Source organism: Rhipicephalus microplus, chromosome 2 (genome assembly GCF_043290135.1).
Source record: "Rhipicephalus microplus isolate Deutch F79 chromosome 2, USDA_Rmic, whole genome shotgun sequence".
Taxonomy (NCBI): domain Eukaryota; kingdom Metazoa; phylum Arthropoda; class Arachnida; order Ixodida; family Ixodidae; genus Rhipicephalus; species Rhipicephalus microplus.
The window spans coordinates 189,717,815-189,737,831 of NC_134701.1; the positions used below are offsets into that span (position 1 = coordinate 189,717,815).

The 20,017-nt window shown below is 45.1% G+C and overlaps 2 protein-coding genes across 5 annotated transcripts in view; both read left to right on the forward strand.

Moving 5' to 3' along the window:
* NUCB1 (Nucleobindin 1) overlaps positions 1–10,067 on the forward strand; it is a 34,799-nt gene extending 24,732 nt beyond the window's left edge. For all 4 annotated transcript variants that reach the window (XM_037421718.2, XM_075887172.1, XM_075887171.1 and 1 more), the window contains exons 8-13: positions 396–454; positions 530–622; positions 2,456–2,545; positions 4,627–4,807; positions 8,595–9,076; positions 9,882–10,067. In XM_037421718.2, the coding sequence (XP_037277615.2) occupies positions 396–454; positions 530–622; positions 2,456–2,545; positions 4,627–4,807; positions 8,595–9,076; positions 9,882–10,007 (1,031 nt within the window). In that variant the 3' untranslated portion in view covers positions 10,008–10,067. The remainder of the gene's footprint in view (positions 1–395; positions 455–529; positions 623–2,455; positions 2,546–4,626; positions 4,808–8,594; positions 9,077–9,881) is intronic.
* A 3,356-nt stretch (positions 10,068–13,423) lies between these two features.
* LOC119170529 (uncharacterized) overlaps positions 13,424–20,017 on the forward strand; it is a 68,388-nt gene continuing 61,794 nt past the window's right edge. Inside the window, exon 1 of the mRNA XM_075887169.1 lies at positions 13,424–13,558. Within this exon, the coding sequence (XP_075743284.1) occupies positions 13,556–13,558 (3 nt within the window). The 5' untranslated portion in view covers positions 13,424–13,555. The remainder of the gene's footprint in view (positions 13,559–20,017) is intronic.

The window sequence follows — 20,017 nt, forward strand, 5'->3', positions numbered from 1 at the left end:
TAAAGTTTGCATCAGTGCTCCTTTTATGAAAGCCAAATGCAACGAAAGTTCTCTTTGGCTAAATTCATCATGTGCACATAGAATGTTAATACCTTATTAACTTGAAGTAGTAAAATCCAGAAAAGATTATGACTATTTTCACTGACTATTTACTATATAACAGTCTCACTAAAGAAAGAACAATACTTTGAATTAGTCACATTGCCATGTCATGCCCTTATGAAACTAAAAGACTTGCCCAATTTGGCAACTATGTTACAGTGCTATCTACACTATTCATTCACCTCCTGTAATAAGGAAACAGAAAATGGCTACAGAAATAAGCATGTATACACGTTTCTTGCTACGACATGTCATCGTGAACTTCAACTCGTCCTATTCTACCTTTGTTGCAGACCTTAATGGAGATGGGTACCTCGATCCAGATGAAATCGCTGCTGTTCTGAACTTGGAGGTGGGCTTTGTTCTTCTGTAATCTGTCCTCTTTCTGCCTCTTGTTCTGTAACGAGTGGTATGTATTGCCTTCTAGGTGAAGAAAATGTACCGGCCTGATGACAATGGCACTGATCCAGTGGAGAGGAACGAAGAGGTAGAGCGCATGCGGGAGCATGTTCTTCAGGAGGTGAGGTTTCTTTTGTCAATTAAGGAACAGTGTAGAGAAACACGAAGTTATTTTAGGAATGTGTTTCAAATCTGGACTGTCCACGTTTACAGTAAAAAATACAGCTTCGAGTTCGAGTGACCGAGAGTGTCTGTATAACATTATGCCACCCTGCATCTGCAAGACAACACCCAGAAAATTACATAAAGGTGTTTTTTAATGGCGTATTCGGTTGATTGCTCTGGTCCTCTGGCGCGAAGTCGTCAGATGCAGAGGCAGCTTACAATCAGAGCGCGAGAGGTAGTGTACCAACCGAATAGGGCGTCCGAGGTGCGAAGGGACAACGGGCGGGCTGGTTGGGGAGGGGCCGTGGCGCGACCATATCGGCTATGGAAAGCGACAAAAGGCTTCCCGTTTTGCTTTGCGTGTTCGCCAGTGTGTAATACATCGGCATTCTGGAATCGCCCAAAGCTGCATACCTGTAGCGCCACCGTGGAGCGAGCGCAGAAAGCTGCCCGGTAAACAGAGCTACACCTGCGCGGCTTCAACAATTGGTGCCGATCAGTTCACTGGATGGATATCCTTGATATGTATGAAATTTCTTATATTCTTTCTCTCTCTCTCCGACCTGTCTGGATGTAGCGAAAGCCTTGTGAGCTCGGCACATAAATCTGGCGATCATCCTTATCCAAGCTGCTATCTTCGGGGCAAATAGCGAGGAAGTTTTCTATACCTTCACTAGTCGCCTCCTTAGTGACATGGTGCATATATGGCTTCGTAGATGTGAATTCGCCCCACACACGCTCAAAAACGCCACTAACAATGCACGTACAAGAAGCGTTACGCACCGGATGCCCCCTTCCAAAATGCACACTCGCGCCCCTTAGAGTTACTCTATGTGCTAGCATATACTGAAACTCTAGCAAACCTCACCTTGTTCGCCACCTGTCGGCAGCCACGTCATTGGCCGGCCTATGTCACGTGATCTGTTCTCCTGGTCAGATTGCACCGTGCTCTCACTTCGAAGTCAGAGTTGTTAGGAGCGCTCCAAGTCAGAGGCTGACGTTCTGAAAGAACCAACCGAAAGTAGTCCGAGTGCTCGAATTCTACCAACCAAAGGGGCAGCCACTTTTCAGAGTGCTCGTAAACACCCAACCAAATATGCCATAAGACTCTCTTTGTGTCTTGACTCCCCCCAAAAAAAACTTGGTGCACCTTACATCAATCACGTGAGAAGGATAAGTACATCTTTCTGTCAGCTAGGTCCTAGGCTACTGCCGAGTGGCCATCTTGTTCGGGCGTTCAATGTAGCGTGCATCTTTATTTTTTTCTCTCTCTTTTATATCCTGTCTTTGTGACGCAGATACTTTGGCTGGCTTCAGATGTGGAATTCGATGAGCAGTGGCTGTTACTAGCTTGGTAGTCCATTGTATTGTCTAACATGAGCGTTATAAGGTAGCCTTGATAGATAGCTTCTGAGACTTAAATGAAATGTCTAACTGTTCATTTTATTTGCAAATGGCCTTTATAACATTGAAATGCTTTTGTTTTAGCTTCACCATCCACTGACTAACCACATGTAAAAGTTTGCAATGGCTGCACAGCTTCTGTTTGCACAACTGCGTTACTTGGCTAAGCCAAGTAGTACTTGGCTAATGCAAAGCTTTGTGTTGGCTTGCCTTTTTAATCCAGGGAGACTCGAACAAGGATGGGCTAAGCCAAGTAGTACTTGGCTAATGCAAAGCTTTGTGTTGGCTTGCCTTTTTAATCCAGGGAGACTCGAACAAGGATGGGCTAAGCCAAGTAGTACTTGGCTAATGCAAAGCTTTGTGTTTGCTTGCCTTTTTAATCCAGGGAGACTCAAACAAGGATGGCCTGTTAAGCCACCAGGAGTTTTTGGACATGACCCACCGGCGCGATTTTGAGAAGGATGAAGGATGGAAGGTAAGTCGAGTTTTTCACTTAGTTTAGGCTTACCGAATAGCACTACCTGACGTTTATTTGAAAGCAGTGGTAGGCTTGGCACGCTTCCTTGGTGAAGAAAAGAAGTGTGAATTTAGGGGCTTGTTTTTATTGTTAGACACAATATTAATGAAAACAAATGGACAATAATACCAACATACTCTTGGTATCGTTGTCTATTAGTTCTCAATAATATCCCGGTTGAGTGTAGTTTGTACTACTGATAAGTGCATTTTCCTTTTCTTTTAATTAATGAATTGTTATGGGCACACTGAAACTGATTGACTGGTCATTTGGTTCTATTAGCAACTCCACTTTGAAGCCATTAAATCTGGCTGTGGATAAAGCTTGGTATGGTTTTCACACTTATCAAATTCTGCCCAACTAAGCAGTTGTGTAATATTTTGCTTATTCTTTAATCAGACTCACTGAATAACTTGATAATCTTGTTAGTTTGTGAAAATCAGATGAATGAACTTGACTCAAGGCAGGAGTGGTCCTGCTTGAGTGACCAAAATGTGGCAGCCGATTGCCTCTAGGATTTAAAAAAAAAAAAAACTGTTCCACTCATGTACCTGGTAATGTTCTCTGATGGTGGAATCACAGACAACATGGTTTCTGATGTCGGTTTAGAGGATGTGCTCTAGACTCCACCTTTGACGTGCATCGGCCTTTGAGACGAAAATGCATTGTCATCTGCCTAATGTTGCCAACACAATTTTTAGGTGGCCCAGCTATTACTTCGTTTAGCAAGCTCGAGAGAATGTTTCTTAGGGTAATCGGTGCGAACAGGAGACATAGGACGAAAGAATAAGGGTGCGTCCTGCACCTTTGTGTCTCATAATTGGGCTCGGCAACGTAATGAATTACTTGTGCTCACTTCCCTAGCTCAAAACTTTGTTAAGGCAATAAGTGAGTCATTCTATTGCTATTGGCTATCACAGAGGCACACGCATGTTTTATCGTGTTACAAAGTTCATGCAACCACTGCAGTTTCTTTGATAGTTTAACTGTATGAATTTTCAGTCATTCTCCAACACTTGTTATTTTGTTATGCCATACATCCCTCTTACACTTTTTTATTTCTTGATTGATTTTTATGAAACTTGTTGAGTTCTATCTATAATAGTGTGCCAATTTCAAATACAAAGTTATTTTTCTATTATACAAATTTTAAAACATAACATATACATATATTAGGTGTCTTGGGGAGCAAATTTTTTTTTTAAGCTGAGAGAGTTGCAAAGTGAATGAGCATATTGCAACAATCTGCAATCGAAACTGTATTGAGTACAGCGAGAATGGGGATGAAAAGCTGTGACAGTTCTAGTGTAGTCATACTTATTCTAACCTACCATCGATGTTTTTTTTTTTTTTTTTGATAAAGTCAAGGCACATTTAGGTCAGAATCATTTTGAAAAAGCTGTTCAAAAGGGCAGCGCAGATGGGTGATTTCAAGGCATATGAAGCGCTAGAAAGGATCTAGTGGAGGCAACACGTATGCCCATCTTGTAAGCAGGAAAGTCAAAGTTTAAGGGCTAATTTTATTTTTTAGACACAATATTAGTGAGAACTAACAGACAGTAATGTCAAGGAAAGTATAGGGGATGTTATTAGAAGTAATTGTAATGCAAATGTGAAGAAAGAAGAGCGGACGAAAAGATGCCTTGCCACCGGTAAGACCGGTCTCTGCCGGTGGCTAGTTATCTTTTCGTGCACTTTTCTTTCTTCATATTTACATTACAATTACTTCTATTAACGTCCCCTGTATCTTGTAAATAATCTGACAAGCTACATTGCGCATTAGCAAAGCTTGTGCCGTGGAATACTGGTTGCACTGGTAACAGCAGAAAATTGTTTCTGCTTTAAGTTTAGCATAGTAATAAGGTTACCATTTATTGTTGCTCCTGGTTAGGAAATGGACTCACTGATAAAGGTTTGTTGAGTGAGCGGCTGCCGTTGCAAACATTTGCATGGATGTTCTGCTTTTGTGGCTGCTCTGCACTGTTATGAAACATCTGCTGAGGAGGCATTGCCGGGGATTTCTTCTCTTCTGCTTGCAGGGCCTGGATGAACAGCAGGTGTACTCGGAGGACGAGTTGCGCCAGTACCAGCAGCAGCACCCAGACCTTCAGCTGCAGTACCCGTACCAGCAGTACCATGGTGGTCCCATGCCCCCTCAGTACCAGGGACAGCAGATGCCACAGTACCAGCACATGCCACCGCAGGGAGCTCAGTACCAAGGTCAGAAAAAGAATGGTTTGGGTCACACTTACTAGCAGATGCGAGAAACTTTGACGAAGGCATTTTAGTCTAAAAGTGAGAAGTACATCTCGTATCAAGAAGCACCCTGTGATTTTTTCTCGTTAAAATGTATATAAGTTAGCCTTGTGTTAGTGGGGCTAACACCAGTCACAAGTGCAGCTACTGCTGGCAAAGGTTTGTAACTTTCTGATCATGCTGATTGTTCTTACTGCATGAGAAGGTTGTGTTCAATGTGGATGGCTCCCACTGTGCTGCTGTCCACTGCGCCACTGTCCAGCTTTGGTTTTGGCATGGTCTGCTCAATGGGGAAGCAATATCCTTTTATCACATCGCCTAGCTTTGGGCATAGAGTTTTCTAAAGCTAACTAGAGAGGACTCTAGCGCTGCGATCATTCAGTGACCATGGGAATTATGGATATGAAATGGATTTGCCTAGTCTTCGGGCTTGAGGGCAGCAAATTGCGCTTGTGGCTTTGTTTATTGTTGTGATTTGGTTTTGTTTAGAACAAAAGAACAAACAGTTTCGAACTTCATGAGTTGATTTGAAATGGGGATCCTAAAAGGTAAACTGGGTGAAGCGCAACTGCCGAATATTTACCGATTGTTGTTTTGTGACAAAGTAGCTTCAAGCCATGCGAAGCCAGAAGGAACGTAAAGTACGAAGAACAAGTAAATTTGTGCACTACCCATACCGTATTTACTCGCGTAATGATCGCACTCGCATAATGATCGTACCCCTAAATTTTGTCGTCTAAATTTGACTTTTTCTTTCCCCGCATAATGATAGCACACTGAACTTGCCACATCTACATGTCATGTACCAAGTCTAGCTGAACGTGCCTATCATTGTTTCTGTGATCTGAAAGCGGGCATCACTATGCTAATGCCGTAAATTTACTAATTTAAATGCAAGCATTCCTTATTTAGATGGAAGGAACTGTTTTGACACGCGACGTACTCACAACCTCCATAACTGATGCAAAGAAGAAAACAAAATGCGGTGGCTTCGCTCTACGGAGTGCTTCGGGCAAGGTTCTGTTTGAGTTTCAAAAGTCAGTTGCCAGACTGGGGTAGTTGTTGCCAGACTGCCACGAAATTTAGTGGATAAATTTGCCCCTGTAGTTGTTGCTTCTCCGTGAGGGTTTGGTGTCGTCCGCCGTGCATTTTGCGAGTGCGGGAGCTACGTTGGCCGTTTTTATTAACAAAATGAATGTAAAACGAGTGTTCCAGAAGTCCGGGCGCGTTCTCCTGCTGTGTGCGCTGCTGTGCAATTAAGAGACTGTGTCTCAGAGTTAGGTAAACAACGATGCGTTGTCCGCCGTGCATTTCGCGAGTGCGGTGAACTTGTCCACGAGTGTGTGTGCGATGTAATGGTATAGTTCTTTTGCAATAGTTGGTCTCATTGTTTAATTAGCGATGTTCAAGGGAGTTCTAGCGATAGCCATCATGCTCATTTGTGTTGAATCAGTAACAGGGAAACTTGCGGATGTAGGGTGGAAAACGATTTCAATAACTTTATAGAATAAAAGCAGGTGGTCTTCAAAGTCAATTAGTGAACTGTCTGCTAAATGTGTATGTATGTGTATATATATATATATATATATATATATATATATATATATATATATATATATATATATATATATATATATATATATATATAAAAGGGAAAGAAGTGCATACCTAAGGGCTCGTTTTTCCGTATTTTTACAAAATAACAATGAGATCTAACAGACAATAATGTATATATAGTTGATACACTCAAAAAAACCATCAATTGTGTGATATTTAAGAAGTGTTACCTTTAAAAATGGGGACATTTTAGTTTATAGATCACAAAACATTCTGATGGATTTTTAGTGTCTTGTTTGTTCTTTGTAAAAATCAGAGTTTAAACAAAGTACTAGATCTTATCATTCAAGGCCTACTCTGTGTACTTTTGCGTTTTGTTGAATACTGAGTTCAGTGAGTTGTTGAGCTGTTGTGAAGGTCTCTCAGTTTCAGTTAATGCTAACTGAGGTCTATTCGCATATTTCAGCGCCTAGAGGAGGCGCTAGTGCAAGCCCAACATGGCTGTCGTTTGGGGGATCGTGCAGCCAGCATGCTGGCAGCCGCCGCTGGTGTGCCCATCACTCCGAACTGCATAGTATTTTTGGCTGCAGCCACCATGTTGTCAAGGCTTTGCTGAGAAGGTCATTGACTCTAGCATGTATTATATTCGACACTGCGTGTTGAGAAACGGGTGTGTGGCGTATATTGAAGGAAAAGAAGTTTTGAACGCCGGGCACATCGTCTGCTGTGGTGTGAAGAAATGCACGTACAGCTTTGTGAATGCTGCTCGTGCCACGGCCGGGGAAGATCGAGCGGCCGTGCTCGAGCAAAGCAGGAAACCTCGCCTTTTACTGCACAGCGGCATCCAACATGTTTCGTGATTCTTTTAGCTCAGCAAGCAAACCATAAAGAGTAAATCATTGCTACCATGACTCGCAATACCTGTCTGACTTCAGAATAACCGTAGTAGAAATTGCCAGCGACAAAATATCAAGCACCAGCAAACCGCCAAAGTGAGGCTGACTGAACGATTGCAAGGGCTGTCTGCGTGGACATCCCCCAAATGACAGTTATGACGGATGCTGCATGACGACGCCATCATCTGTGAAAGTTGCGTATATTTATGCAAGTAAATGAGCCGAGCTTTCTTAGACATGTTGGCAGTAACTTGTAGGTGTAGCTTTAGGAGACAAGAAGAGAGCAGAGTGGATTAGGGAACAAACGGGGGTTAAGGATATCATAGCTGAAATCAAGAAGAAGAAATGGACATAGGCCGGGCATGCAGCGCGTAGACAGGATAACTGCTGGTTGTTAAGGGTAACTAACTGGATTCCCAGAGAAGGAAAGCGGGTTAGGGGCAAATAGAAGGTTAGGTGGGCAGATGAGATTAAGAAGTTTGCGGGTATAAATTGGCAGCAGCAAGCACAGGACCGGGTTAACTGGTGGAACATGGGAGAGGCCTTTGTCCTGCAGTGGACGTAGTCAGGCTGATGAAGATGACGATGATGATCTTCTACAATGGTATGCAAGGCTATAAAGTCTTGTCTGAGGCTTTTACAGTAAACCCTTGTTAAAGCGAAGTCAGTGGGATGGCATAAAAATTTGTTTTACGCTCAAACCTCATTATAACAAAGTTGCATCTTACAGCAAAATATGTTTGTTACATCCAATAATTCGTTAAAAAATATCTTCTTACTATATTTATTGCAAGATTATTCTCAATTTACTTCATTATAACCAATATTTCTTTATGTCGAGGTTTGAGTGTATACTATTGTTACTCCAAGTGGCTTACATGTGTAACCTATCTTCAGAGCACAATTTCCATACTTGAAAAGCTTCCTTTAGTTGAAAGAAAGAAGGTGAATTCTAAGGGATTAATATTTTCTTTGTTATACATAACATTAATGACAACTAAGAGGAAAAAAAAACGACCAGTTATTATTGATATTGTTTTGTTTGATTGGAAACTGAAAACGGGGCTAATCAACAAAAACTCTTGGTGAAGCTCTGACTGACTGGCAACTGAAAGCATTAGTTCATGCTTGGTAGATTTATAAGCCCGTAAGGGGGAAAAAAGAGACATAAATTGCAAAAAAAAATTCTGGAAGACGCTTGAGCGGCACTTCAAGAAGAGAAAGCGACAGCGTGATTGGGCCCTGTGCGCATTGCCTTCTTGACATGTGGCACTTCACATTCTTGTTTCTTGTTCCAGGTCTTCCAAGCCACCAAGGAGTGCCGCCTCAGCAGCACCAAGGCCAGCTGCAGCATCAGCAAGGTCAGTTCCAGCAGCAGCAAGGACAGTACCAGACTCAGCACGGTCAATTCCAGCCGCAACCTGGGCACCCACAGCAGCAGCAGCAGTTCCATCCAGCAAGTGGTGGCATGCCTCAGGTTGATCATGCCGCTGCACAGCAGTATGCTGCCCAGCATCATGCAGCTCAGCAGCAGATGGTTCAGCAGCAAATGGCCCACCATCAAATGACTCAACAGCACCTGGCCCAGCAGCAGCAATTTGCTCAGCAACCCAACTTGGCTCAGCAGCATGTGGTACAGCAACATGTTCCGCAGCCGCAGCACGTTGCAACGGGCCAGCAGCAACCAGCAGTCCAACAGCAGGTTGCGGGTCATTATGCACAACAACCGGCTGGTGTGCAGCCAGCGGCCCAGGTGGCTTCTGGCGTTGTCATTCCTCAGGTATAAGCAGCAGTTTCGTACACTCGAGAAATCGACAGGCACTTGTGTTCCTAGGGGGTTTTTGATTAGCATAAGCAAAGCTTTGCGTGCACTATTCGTTGTAGGCGCTGCCACCATGCATGCATCATAATTCTGACCGCTGTTAGCGTTTGCGGTTCGCCCGCTGAAAATCTGGAATTTTTTGTGCCCCGCAAAGCCTCTTTGCAGAGACAAAAGTTACCAGTTACTTCGAGGAGATCATGCTTTGAAGGCGCAAATGCTGTTCAGAAAGTCATATGGTGGCCGTACATAAATGCTACGCCCACAATGCCCGCTAACTTAGTGTACGCTATTTGGAAACACTCTACTAGTGTCGCATGTCACAATTTCCCTCTTGTAGATTAGGCGACATTCCTCAGCTGCTTACAATCATGATTTGCAGGGTGAGTTGGTGGGGCGTTTGTGTGAAGATGAGCATTGAAGTCTTATTGAAAGAAGGAGAGGCCACATCCTGTCCTATTCACGTACAGTTTTTATCACATTTCTTTTTGGTCTTTCTCACTTCCACCAAGGCCCTTTCCTGTGTGGAGTAGTGTGCTGAAACTTAACCACGTGGGCCAGCCTTTCTACCTTTCCTGCCTTTGTGCAAGAATTGATCTGAAGCAACTTGTTACTTTGAGCATTGCCAAATTATGTCGCTCTTTGCGGAACATGGCATGGGCTGTCCATGTTGAACCTAAAGTCAACTTCTGAAAGGGCTTGTAGTGTAGTGCAGCAAAAGACTGTTTCCAAGACTGCTTACGGGTGGCTGTGTTTTCGTCAACAGGGCTCAAGTCAACAGCCGCCACAGCATCAGCAAGCACAAGTTCCAACAGCTGGAGCACAAGGAGCTGCAGCACAGGCTGCACCAGGAGGTGCAGGACACGGTGCGCAGGTCCCAGTTCACCACTGAGCTCCCTGTGGTTAGAGAAACTCGAGGACTGCTTACTTGTGAATCGAAATCATCACTGACTGTTGTTGTTGTTGCTGCTGATGATGTCTGTGCAGGCACCCTCAGACTTGGGTTGTGGTTGTAAGTGTTATTGGGGGGGGAGGGGGGGGATTTATTTTCTGCCACATGGTCTCATTACAACAGCACACAACTTGGCATAGGATTGCAAGGTTTGCATTCACTACAGCACGGACAAAGCAGCGTACCTTCCTGCTTCCAAGTCAGAGAAGTGAATTCCGATGTAGGCTGGCATGAGTTTCAGTCAGCCACATTTAGATTTTGGGGTATCAACGTGGGACACAGAGAATGTGCCGTTTTCGCTGTGTTATGTCTAGTGTCTGCATAACGTGTTAAACGGGTTGCGAGCCGAAAGCAACATTCTTGCTGCACTTTTTTTTGCATTCGAAACAGAGGGGAGGCACTGCTGCACTTACCATTACAGGGCGGTGGGAGTTGTGTACTGTTGTTTCTCTACGGTCTCGCAGGAACAAGCGCATAAGTGATTTTACCAGGCTTTAACGTGACGCGAGTTTTGCGGAAATGTGTATAAAGGTTCTCTATTCCTCCTACTAACAGCACTAATGTGATCACATTTCATGCAATACGTTCTGCTTTCTTGCTTCCTCTAATCATTGTGAAGGGGATGCCAATTGTACATATTTCTACTTATAGATTATTTTAACGCACCTGGACGACTGTTGTGATGGCGGTGGCTTTGACACTAATGTTAATATGAATGAGGCCTTTTGCACGTTTTTTATGCAAGGGAATGTAAATAGGAATGGGAAAGTATTGTTTTTGCACGTGCATGACATTCACGGTGGATTTTGGAATGTACAGCCCGGACTTATAATGTGGTGCAGCATTTTAGGCATAGTGAATACAGATGTCATTAGTGTTGTGACAAATTGACTTTGACACTGTCAACAGCAATGTCTCTCCTCCTCGAGTTCGAAGCATTAACTATGAGAAAAGCGTGGTATGCTGGTTTGTAAGATGGTTACAACGAATAATTTGTTTAAATCACAAAAAATGTGCCTGCCTCATACTGTTTGAGAAGGAAATGTGCTAAGATGTTATGGTATTAACTTGCTGAAAATTACTTTCACTTTCTGAAGGAAGGCTAACACCATGCTGTATTACAGTGGCATTGGTGTAGAGTCATGTGAATGTGCGTTAGAAATAAGTTTCGTGAGACGTTTTAATATTATCATACTTTTTGTCTTTAACACAGCAGGGTACAAGGCCAGCCAGATCAAAATTAGAATTGTGCAGTGTATTATTCCCACTGAAGTTGGTATACCAACTCTTAAATTTACGTTTTTAATAAATGCGTTTTCGCCACACTGGCCTCTGTGTTTGTGTCTCTATTTGGGTCAGAATAGTGATCAAAGTTCTACTAAAATGCTGCAGTTTCTGTTCAACTGTAAGCATTGAAATTAATGGCTTGTGCGATTGAAAAATCTAAGAATAGCAAAAAATAAATAGGTAAATTTATTTTGCAAAAAAAAATAGCTGTGCTCCTTAGCTGGACGGGAATACTCAAGGGAAAGCAACTGCTGTTGTTTAGGCTCTAAATTCAATATTGTAGGAGCAGACTCCATTAGCAACAAGCTATTTCTTTTGCACAGATATTCAAATATCAATGTTGACAAAGCAACTGTGCCACCGGGAAAGCCTCGTGTGCCAGTGGCATGTACAGTGCCAACTTTTGTGAAAGGGAACACGCGAGCGTGTAGCCTGCGCTCAGGCGCGGCTGCCTACAGCACCATCAGAGTACTGATATAGAAGGCGCATCCACTTTTGGCGGCATCGCCTGTTGCGAGAGCGGAGCTGGAGCGCGATCTAGCACTGCTTGTCCAACGGTCATGACTCGCTTTATTTGCTAACAGACGACGCGAAAAGCGGACGCGCTTTCTTTACCTGTCGGTTTGTGATGCTGTGGGCAGCCTTGTCAGAGCGCAGGCCACGCGCTTGCTTGTTTCCTTTAAAAAAAAATGAACTGTGTACGGTTATGTACAGATAACTCCGCCTCCACTGGACATTACCTAGAGGGGTGCTCATTATTGTGTGACACTCGTGCACTGTCTTGCGACAGCACTTGCTAGTACTACTCCGCGGTTAGTGTAGAGGCTTTAAGTTTCTGGTTTTCCCGGTTTAAGTGGTATGTGGAGTCTAGTACTGTGTGACAGGGATCATGTAGACAGAAATTTTGTTCGTGGAGGCGAGCACCACCTTGATCAGAAGTAGGGGCCGGGCAGGCAGATGTGTTCCAGTGTCATTTCGTGCTCTTTATGTCGTGGGAGAAAAATATTTCAGGGGGAAGGAGAGGGTGCGGTATGCCAACCCCAGCAGCGCCACTGCTGACTGGTAAACAGACCAGGCCAAAAGAGAGCGGCAGTCCTCTCTTAAACGGTTCTCTCTCGCCTACTCATGTTCCTCACCAACCACTCTATCATGTCTGTATGTTGTAATAAATGCCGTGGTTGAAACCAAGCTTTTCGAGGGATATAGGCAACTACCGCGGAAAGCAAGTGCCACGTCCGCTCGCCAACTCGCGGCTTTCAGTCTATTGGTCACTCTACCCAGAGGGCGCAGCCTAAAAAAAAGCACAACATTTGTGGCGATAGCAACGTGTTAGAGTACGTCATGAAACACAACCATCCTCGGAAAATTCTAGGGAACTTCCACGAACGGCGGCTGTGGGGTGGGCGGCCATCTTGTTGTCATACCCAGCCGAGCCGGCGATCGAAGAAGCACGAAGCTCTCGCCACGTGCTGCCGGCACCACGGTGTATTGTGCGGTTGTAGGCTGTTGCAGTTGCACCCAAAGTAAGTTGCAGTGTGAGGAATATGGTTGCAGTGTCTTTAACAAGACGCCGAAGGCAGCTTCGTTGAGCGCAATTATAGACAAACGGTGCCGCCACCATTGTTGTAACCTCCCTTTACATAAGCTCCGCACTTTATCCACCACCGAACACACTCTAGCATAAGCGCAAAAAAGGTGTGTATGAACATGCTGTCGTCAAGCTGTAGCTACAGTCGAGCATTCCACTTCCACCCCTAGGTCATGGCGAAGGACCCAGCTAGCACAAATTGCAGCGAAGATGCATCATGCGCACATGAAAAGTCGTCGGTGGTACGTACTGTACGTGATCGCGGCCGCTCGCTCGGATGTATTTCCCAGTAGTAAGTAATGACAGTCCGCCCACGTTATCAGCGGAATCGGCACGCTGGGCGTTATCGCAGTGCATGATGGCATAACTTGTCGCTGCAGAGTGCAGCATCTGGGCACTTGGTGTCCAGCGCCAAGCTGAAGGACACGCCAACGACGCGACGATGTACATCAGTGATTTTTAAAGTCCCTTTGGCTTCGATGTTGCAGTTGATCTGGGGATAATGGACGAGACAAGACACATTTTTCGCCGTAGGATGGCGATGGATTGACAGGTGTGCGGAGAAGAGAGATGTCAAAAACGAAGGCGATTTAGTGACCATAGACAAGGTAGAATGGTAAGTAGCCTAAGCGGTTGTTGCATTGTACGGCGACATTATTTTTGGCGGAGGTCAGCAAATCGCGTTCCCGTTTCTGTGATCTATAGTTGTGTACACCACAGTGCTTGCGGAACGACACGTGGCGTCAAAACTTCAAGCATAACGCACCGACCACTGGACAGAGGGAGCTGCGTTTCTCGCGCTGCATCGTCTCAAAGTTGCTGATATAGGCCGTTGGGGGCACGCAGAAAATAGACGCGTCCCCCGTGCAGCCCGCTATGACAGCCCGGGCTCAATCTGCCCATTGATGCAATGCGCGCATAGCGTTCCATTTTCGTTTGAATGTTGCGTTTTTATCCGCCAGGCTATGCGTTCTGGCGCTGCAGTCAGACGGGAAAACTAGTGTCAGTGCTTTCTAGAAAAAAAAAAGAAAACGAAGAAAAGAAACGTTGCTCGATTGCAGGGGGCTCGAGGTAACCACGTGCGTCACATCATATGTCGCTACCAATATGGTCATTGAAGTTAGTTACGGTGTAACCCCGCCGCGGTGGTCTAGTGGATAAGGTACTCGGCTGCTGACCCGCAGGTTGCGGGATCGAATCCCGGCTGCGACGGCTGTATTCTTGATGGAGTCGAAAATGTAAGCCCGTGTGCTCAGATTTGCGTGCACGTTAAAAAAATTCAAAATGTTCGAAATTTCCGGAGCCCTCCACTAGGGCGTCTCATAAGCATATGGTGGTTTTGGAACGTTAAGCCCCACATATCAATCGATTAGTTATGGTGTAAGTGTACTATACTCTGCGACAACTTTTCTTGACAGCATGAGGAAGCTACAGAACCGAAGCGCATGTCTGCTACCACACCAATATCCAAAGTTTACCGATAATTTTCTCATTTGGCTTTGCTGAAATAAAGGTTGCTTTCTTTATTACGAGACTCAAACAGTGGTGGGCAGTCATTGTTCACTTCGCAAGAATGCCTCCCTTTACTTTCCTATTTTTAGACAGCTGTTTACAAAGAAACGAAAAACAGCACACCCGATGCACGAGGCAGAATATTATAGGTTCATTGGACATGCGTGCCACTTGCCAGGAACTGTCTCTCTATTGGAAAGCAATCGATGATTTGCTGACGCAGCTGCGAGGTTTTCTCGCGACGTTTCAGGGGCTTTAATTGTCATACGGCTATGACCGTCTTTGAGCTTACGCGTTACGACACTGATTTCAAACTGCGCATGGCACACCTGCCGACATGCTGAGCCAAGAAACACACAATACCATTGCGTACATTACGTGCGTGCTCACGCAGGTGCTCATTAAGGCATCTCATTGAGGCGATCATTGAGTCCGCGAATTGTCCCCGTCTGCTTGTCGTCTGTGTTCGCAGTATACATAAATCATAAATAACCAACTGGCCCAGTCGTACATTTGGTTCGACGGGAGACAAAAAGACATGAACTGGCAAGGCTATCTAACTTTGGTTTATTTTTCAATCACCGCAATTCGATATAGCTTCTTGTTTTTGTTTTAAACGCTAAGATATTATTTTCTGAACTGCCCACTTTTAACTATATATAGTTTCTGAAGCCGCTTACTTTTCACATCAATGGTTGGTGAGGTACAGCCAGACAAACAACCATGCAAGTTTCTTCTCTAACCAAGACGTGCCCACAGGTGGTCGATAACTGGTGGCATACATCGTCGTCATTCCTTTCCTTTTCACTGGAAACGTTGCCAGAAAGATTGAACACTTGGACATAGATATCGGATGTGGTGTTCAGAAACCGTCGGTTGACGTTCGTAGAGCTCTTCAACGAACAGCAGCAGACATTTCATCTTTAAATTATCAACCGTGCCAGAGGGGCCTCCAAATCGGTTTCGAAGACGTCCTAAGCAGAACCATGCATTACGCCCAAGCGGCGCGGGTTAATCTGCGCTTCAAGCAAGTGCCACGGCCGCTGCATGAAAAAGCGCATGGTGCGCTCTTTCATCCAGCGGCCGTGCAAGTAAGACGTGCAATGTACGATGTGACGTGCACTGTGCGTTCGTGTATGATGTATAGCACTGACATAACAGCCACTGCAAAGCCGCTTCGTGCATAGTCACGGTTGAACCTCGACACCGAAGCTTCCTCTCACACAAGTGAAACAATCAATTTATTTTTAGTTCGGTGTGTTTATCGATGCTTATCGATGCCTATTGATCGATGCTTATTGGCCCAGTGGCCTGCTACGACCTCTGTAGTTGGGCTAAAATGATTGATTGATTTGTGGGGTTTAACGTCCCAAAACCACCATTTGATTATGAGAGACGCCGTAGTGGAGGGCTCCGGAAATTTTGACCACCTGGGGTTCTTTAACGTGCACCCAAATCTGAGTACACGGGCCTACAACATTTCCGCCTCCATCGGAAATAGTTGGGCTAAAATGCCGCCATCACTAAATTTGACAATATGGTGAAATCAGACAGTGTCCAGAATAGCACCCTTTGTGCTAACAGAAATCGGCATGGGAGGATAAGAGGCTTTTTTTTTTTTGTGACAGCACTGGCATGTCCACGCGCTAATGCAAAAAGTTCGTAGTTGCTGCGCGAACGACACCGCTTCCGTACCCCGCCAATTCTCACCTGCGTCCATTCATGCTTTTTAAATGCGGAGCATTTCTTAGTGAACGTAACCTAGCACCAAATGCCCCCCCCCCCCCCCCACCCTCTTTTCTTCGACTCACCGCCATCGTGATTGCTTCATGGCTCCCACACTGATTCCTTTTTACGCTTATGCTTAACGCTTCAGTTTTCTAGTTTTACCGATCAAGGTTCCGCGTACTGAAGAGATCCGGGAAGGACAACTGTAAACTTTGTGAAGATAAAAAAAAAAAAAAAAACAAGACCGGAACGTGGGCGTAGCTGTTCATATCTGTTGTTACTGTTGCGGTCTCACTGTGCGGGTGCTCCCGCTCCAGCTGTTTGAGCGGGCTCCTTTTGATGACGCCGGCACTCGCTATCCTGCCTAGTGCTTTCAAGCGAAGCCGCCATTTTAATTGCTCGCCGACCGACATGACGTCAAGGGAGTGTTCGCCATACAGGAAAGCCTGCGCGGGCATCTAGTACATACTACGGCTGGCTTCTTCACTCCCGCTGCTACTCGTGACCTCGAATGATCAGATATGAAATACTTAACTAGACACGAGGCAAAGGCGTTGTCTTTCTCTGCCGACGCCCACAGTTCAGGGCGTTGGTCACGTTAAGTATCTTTTAATCCTTTCATGCCTTCTCCCACAGTGTAGGGTGACAAACGGGAGGTCAGTCAAGTTGACCTCTTCCGTTTTCTTGCTCCGTCTTCTCATATTCTCTAGGAGCCAGAAGAGCGGGAACTGAATGAACGCCAACGCGCACGGAAGCGCCGATTGGTGCGAAAACGACGCGAAGCCGCTGCCGCGGGTCCACGGCTTCACTCAACGTTACTGTACAGTAACGTTGGTTTCACTGGCTTCTTTCGACACGGCCGAATTATAAGAAATCACAGGGACTCCAAGGCAAAAGCCATCTTATTTTTTCTTCTCAGGCGATGCATTAATGCTGCACTGGTACCGTAGGTTATAAAGCTTTTTGCACCAGAGGTAGTTTCGCACTGCCTCTTTAGATCGGAGGCACCGCATCTTGTTTTACATTGGATCGGACTGATTCTGACTAGATGACGCCAATATGACGCCATTATGACGCCACATAGTATCGCTATCTGTGACGTTATTGTGACGTCTTTTACGAGACGATTTTTCGCTTCACTCATTTCCGACGCCGCAGGACGCGATTATGAAACACGCCTTAGTGTTTCATAACCTGCGCGATTTTTGACCATCTGGTGCTTTTTAGCGGGCACAGCATCGAAATTGCACCCGCAGTAGTGGAAGAACTCATTTGTTTTTTTTTTCATATGCTTTCGTAACACTCGTCTCTTGTAAGGCGCCGATTTGTCGCCGTTATTGTGTCTCCACTCCCCTTGAAGGGACACGATAGGCAACTATATAGTCGACGTTGATTGTTGAAATAATGGTTCAGAAACCCCGTCGTGTTACTTTTGTACCGAGGAAGGGCTTATTTTGAAATGAAATCGCGTTTTAGTGGTACGCATCGGGTTAGCGCACTTCAAATTACCCGCCTCAATGTAACGCCTGATTCTACGTTGCTCGGCTATAATGCGCGGCCGCCGACATCATAGTAGCAGCAGAGGGCAAGTAGCGAGAGCCACAGCAGCAGCAACGGCCATCGAACAATTTTTAGCCACGACCTTCAAAATTACAGGCCATGGCCTCCGAGATGGCGGGCGTGTGGCGTAACCCCCCCCCCCCCCCCCACACACACACACACGCTTGCCATCTCGGAGGCCATGTGCAGGCCTGCTTGATTCAACTGGGGCCCGCTAGATAGCACAACCTCTTCAGTTTGAAGACGTGAAAATTGAATTTTTGAACCATTCGCCCCATTCCACATAGTGACGTCCGGTGGTTTTTTCTTCCGTGAACAAGCAGTGTTTTATTAGGTCTCTCGATGGACGGGAAGTTCTTTTTGGTGCGGCTAGATTGATTACTAGTGATTATTTGTGGGCGGTTCGTCTGACGTCATTGGGATCATATTGAGAATGCCCTGCTGCGGCGCATGTACTCTTGTGCATTTACCGTAATTTCTCGGTAAGTAGGGCACTGCTGTTGATAGTATTGTCGTTTTAGACATTGTCATACATTGAGCTTTCACTCTGACGTGAATTGTTTTGGCTTTAGTGTCCCTTTAATTCACACTTGTACACTTATAGAGTCACATTTGGCGTATTCTACTTACACAACTTTAGAAGTCCGCGTCATGACCGCCTCAGAGGCGGATGCAGACAAGTCAGCACAAAAAAGCGCGCACTCCACACTCACGTCATGTGCTGGGCGGCTGATGCCCAATACTAAAGAACATAGCCTAGTGCACGAGCAATTGGCTATGTTCTTTAGGCTCAGAGGCGATCAGCTGCCACGCTTCGGCCGTCTTGGCCGGTACTCTAAAGGCGACACGGTCCATGTTGGGGTTTTCAGTGAAATAGTTGTAGAGGGTATATTATGCCTTTACGAATCTGAAAAGCGGGGCAGTATTTCAGCGCAAAAGAGGCCGTGGAAGTCGCCGGTGGTAAGCCCCCCCCCCCCCCCCTTCTCTTTCCCTGTGGCGACCGCCATTTTGCATGCCACGTGTGACGTCATGTGAGGCGAGAAGCGGAGCCACCGTCTACACAAAACTTTCAGCCGCAGCAAATGATTCAGTTTCAGTGCCCAGCTGAAAAAAAGCTTAAATATATCGATTTCACACGCAGCTGACCCCGGAACAATATCGTTCGCCGGAATGCAGACGCTCGCAGTGCAATAGTTGGTTGTTACGTCATAGTTCGTGAGTGCGCAAGGGTTGCCCGACTCCCAAGCTGCTCGCGTTGTTGTTGTTGTTGTTGTTGTTGTTCACCTGTTGATAGTGGCGCATACCCACTATGGGGGATCGGCCAAGAATCGAGTGGTTTTAAAAATTACTGTTCAGATTTGGAATAATGGAGGTATAACAGAAAGATTACCGTTAGCCTAGGAAAATGTGGTGCTTAATGTAATGCATACAAATATTTACATAGACGAATTTATTCTTAGAATAGAGCTATAATCAGATTTTTATGCTTATATAATTTTGTGGACATGTTCATACATATATTGTGAGCGCTGACTATGTACTTCATCTTCATCTGTATGAAAAAACCATTGTAGTGATCATCATCGTATGTCACGCGGGCTGGGTCGCTTTGGCTCTTATGAGACCACGTCCGGTACGGCAGTAAGCAGGTTATATCTTTAATCCAGGTGCACGAGCCAAAGCGACCCAGCCTGGTTACTGCCGTACCGTACGTGGTCTCATAATATATATATATATATATATATATATATATATATATATATATATATATATATATATATATATATATATATATATATATATATATATATATATATATATACAATGAAATTAAATTTCGCCAGCTTATTGGTGAATGCACAAGGATTCACCCACATAACACAGATAATGATCGAACACTGGGTGTCATGGCTCCTTTGAGTTATATCTGACTGTAGAAACGATTCTTGGTGCGCTTAATGAATGTGATAATTTATGTATGTTTGATGCTCAGTTGACTTTTGGTATTTTGTAACAAAGCCGTGACTCGTACTCGTGGATTGAGTACACGCGTATATAGAGCAAGAATTTTCGGTGAAAAGACCAACTTAACTCTAGCTTTTTTTTTTGTGCCTAGAAAGTGTACATTGCGTAAAAGTAACCACGCCCCGCCGCGGTGGTCTAGTGGCTGAGGTACTCGGCTGCTGACCCGCAGTTTCTGCGGCGGCTGCATTTTCGGTGGAGGCGAAATTGCTGTGGGCCCGTGTGCTCAGATTTGGTTGCTCGTTAAAGAACC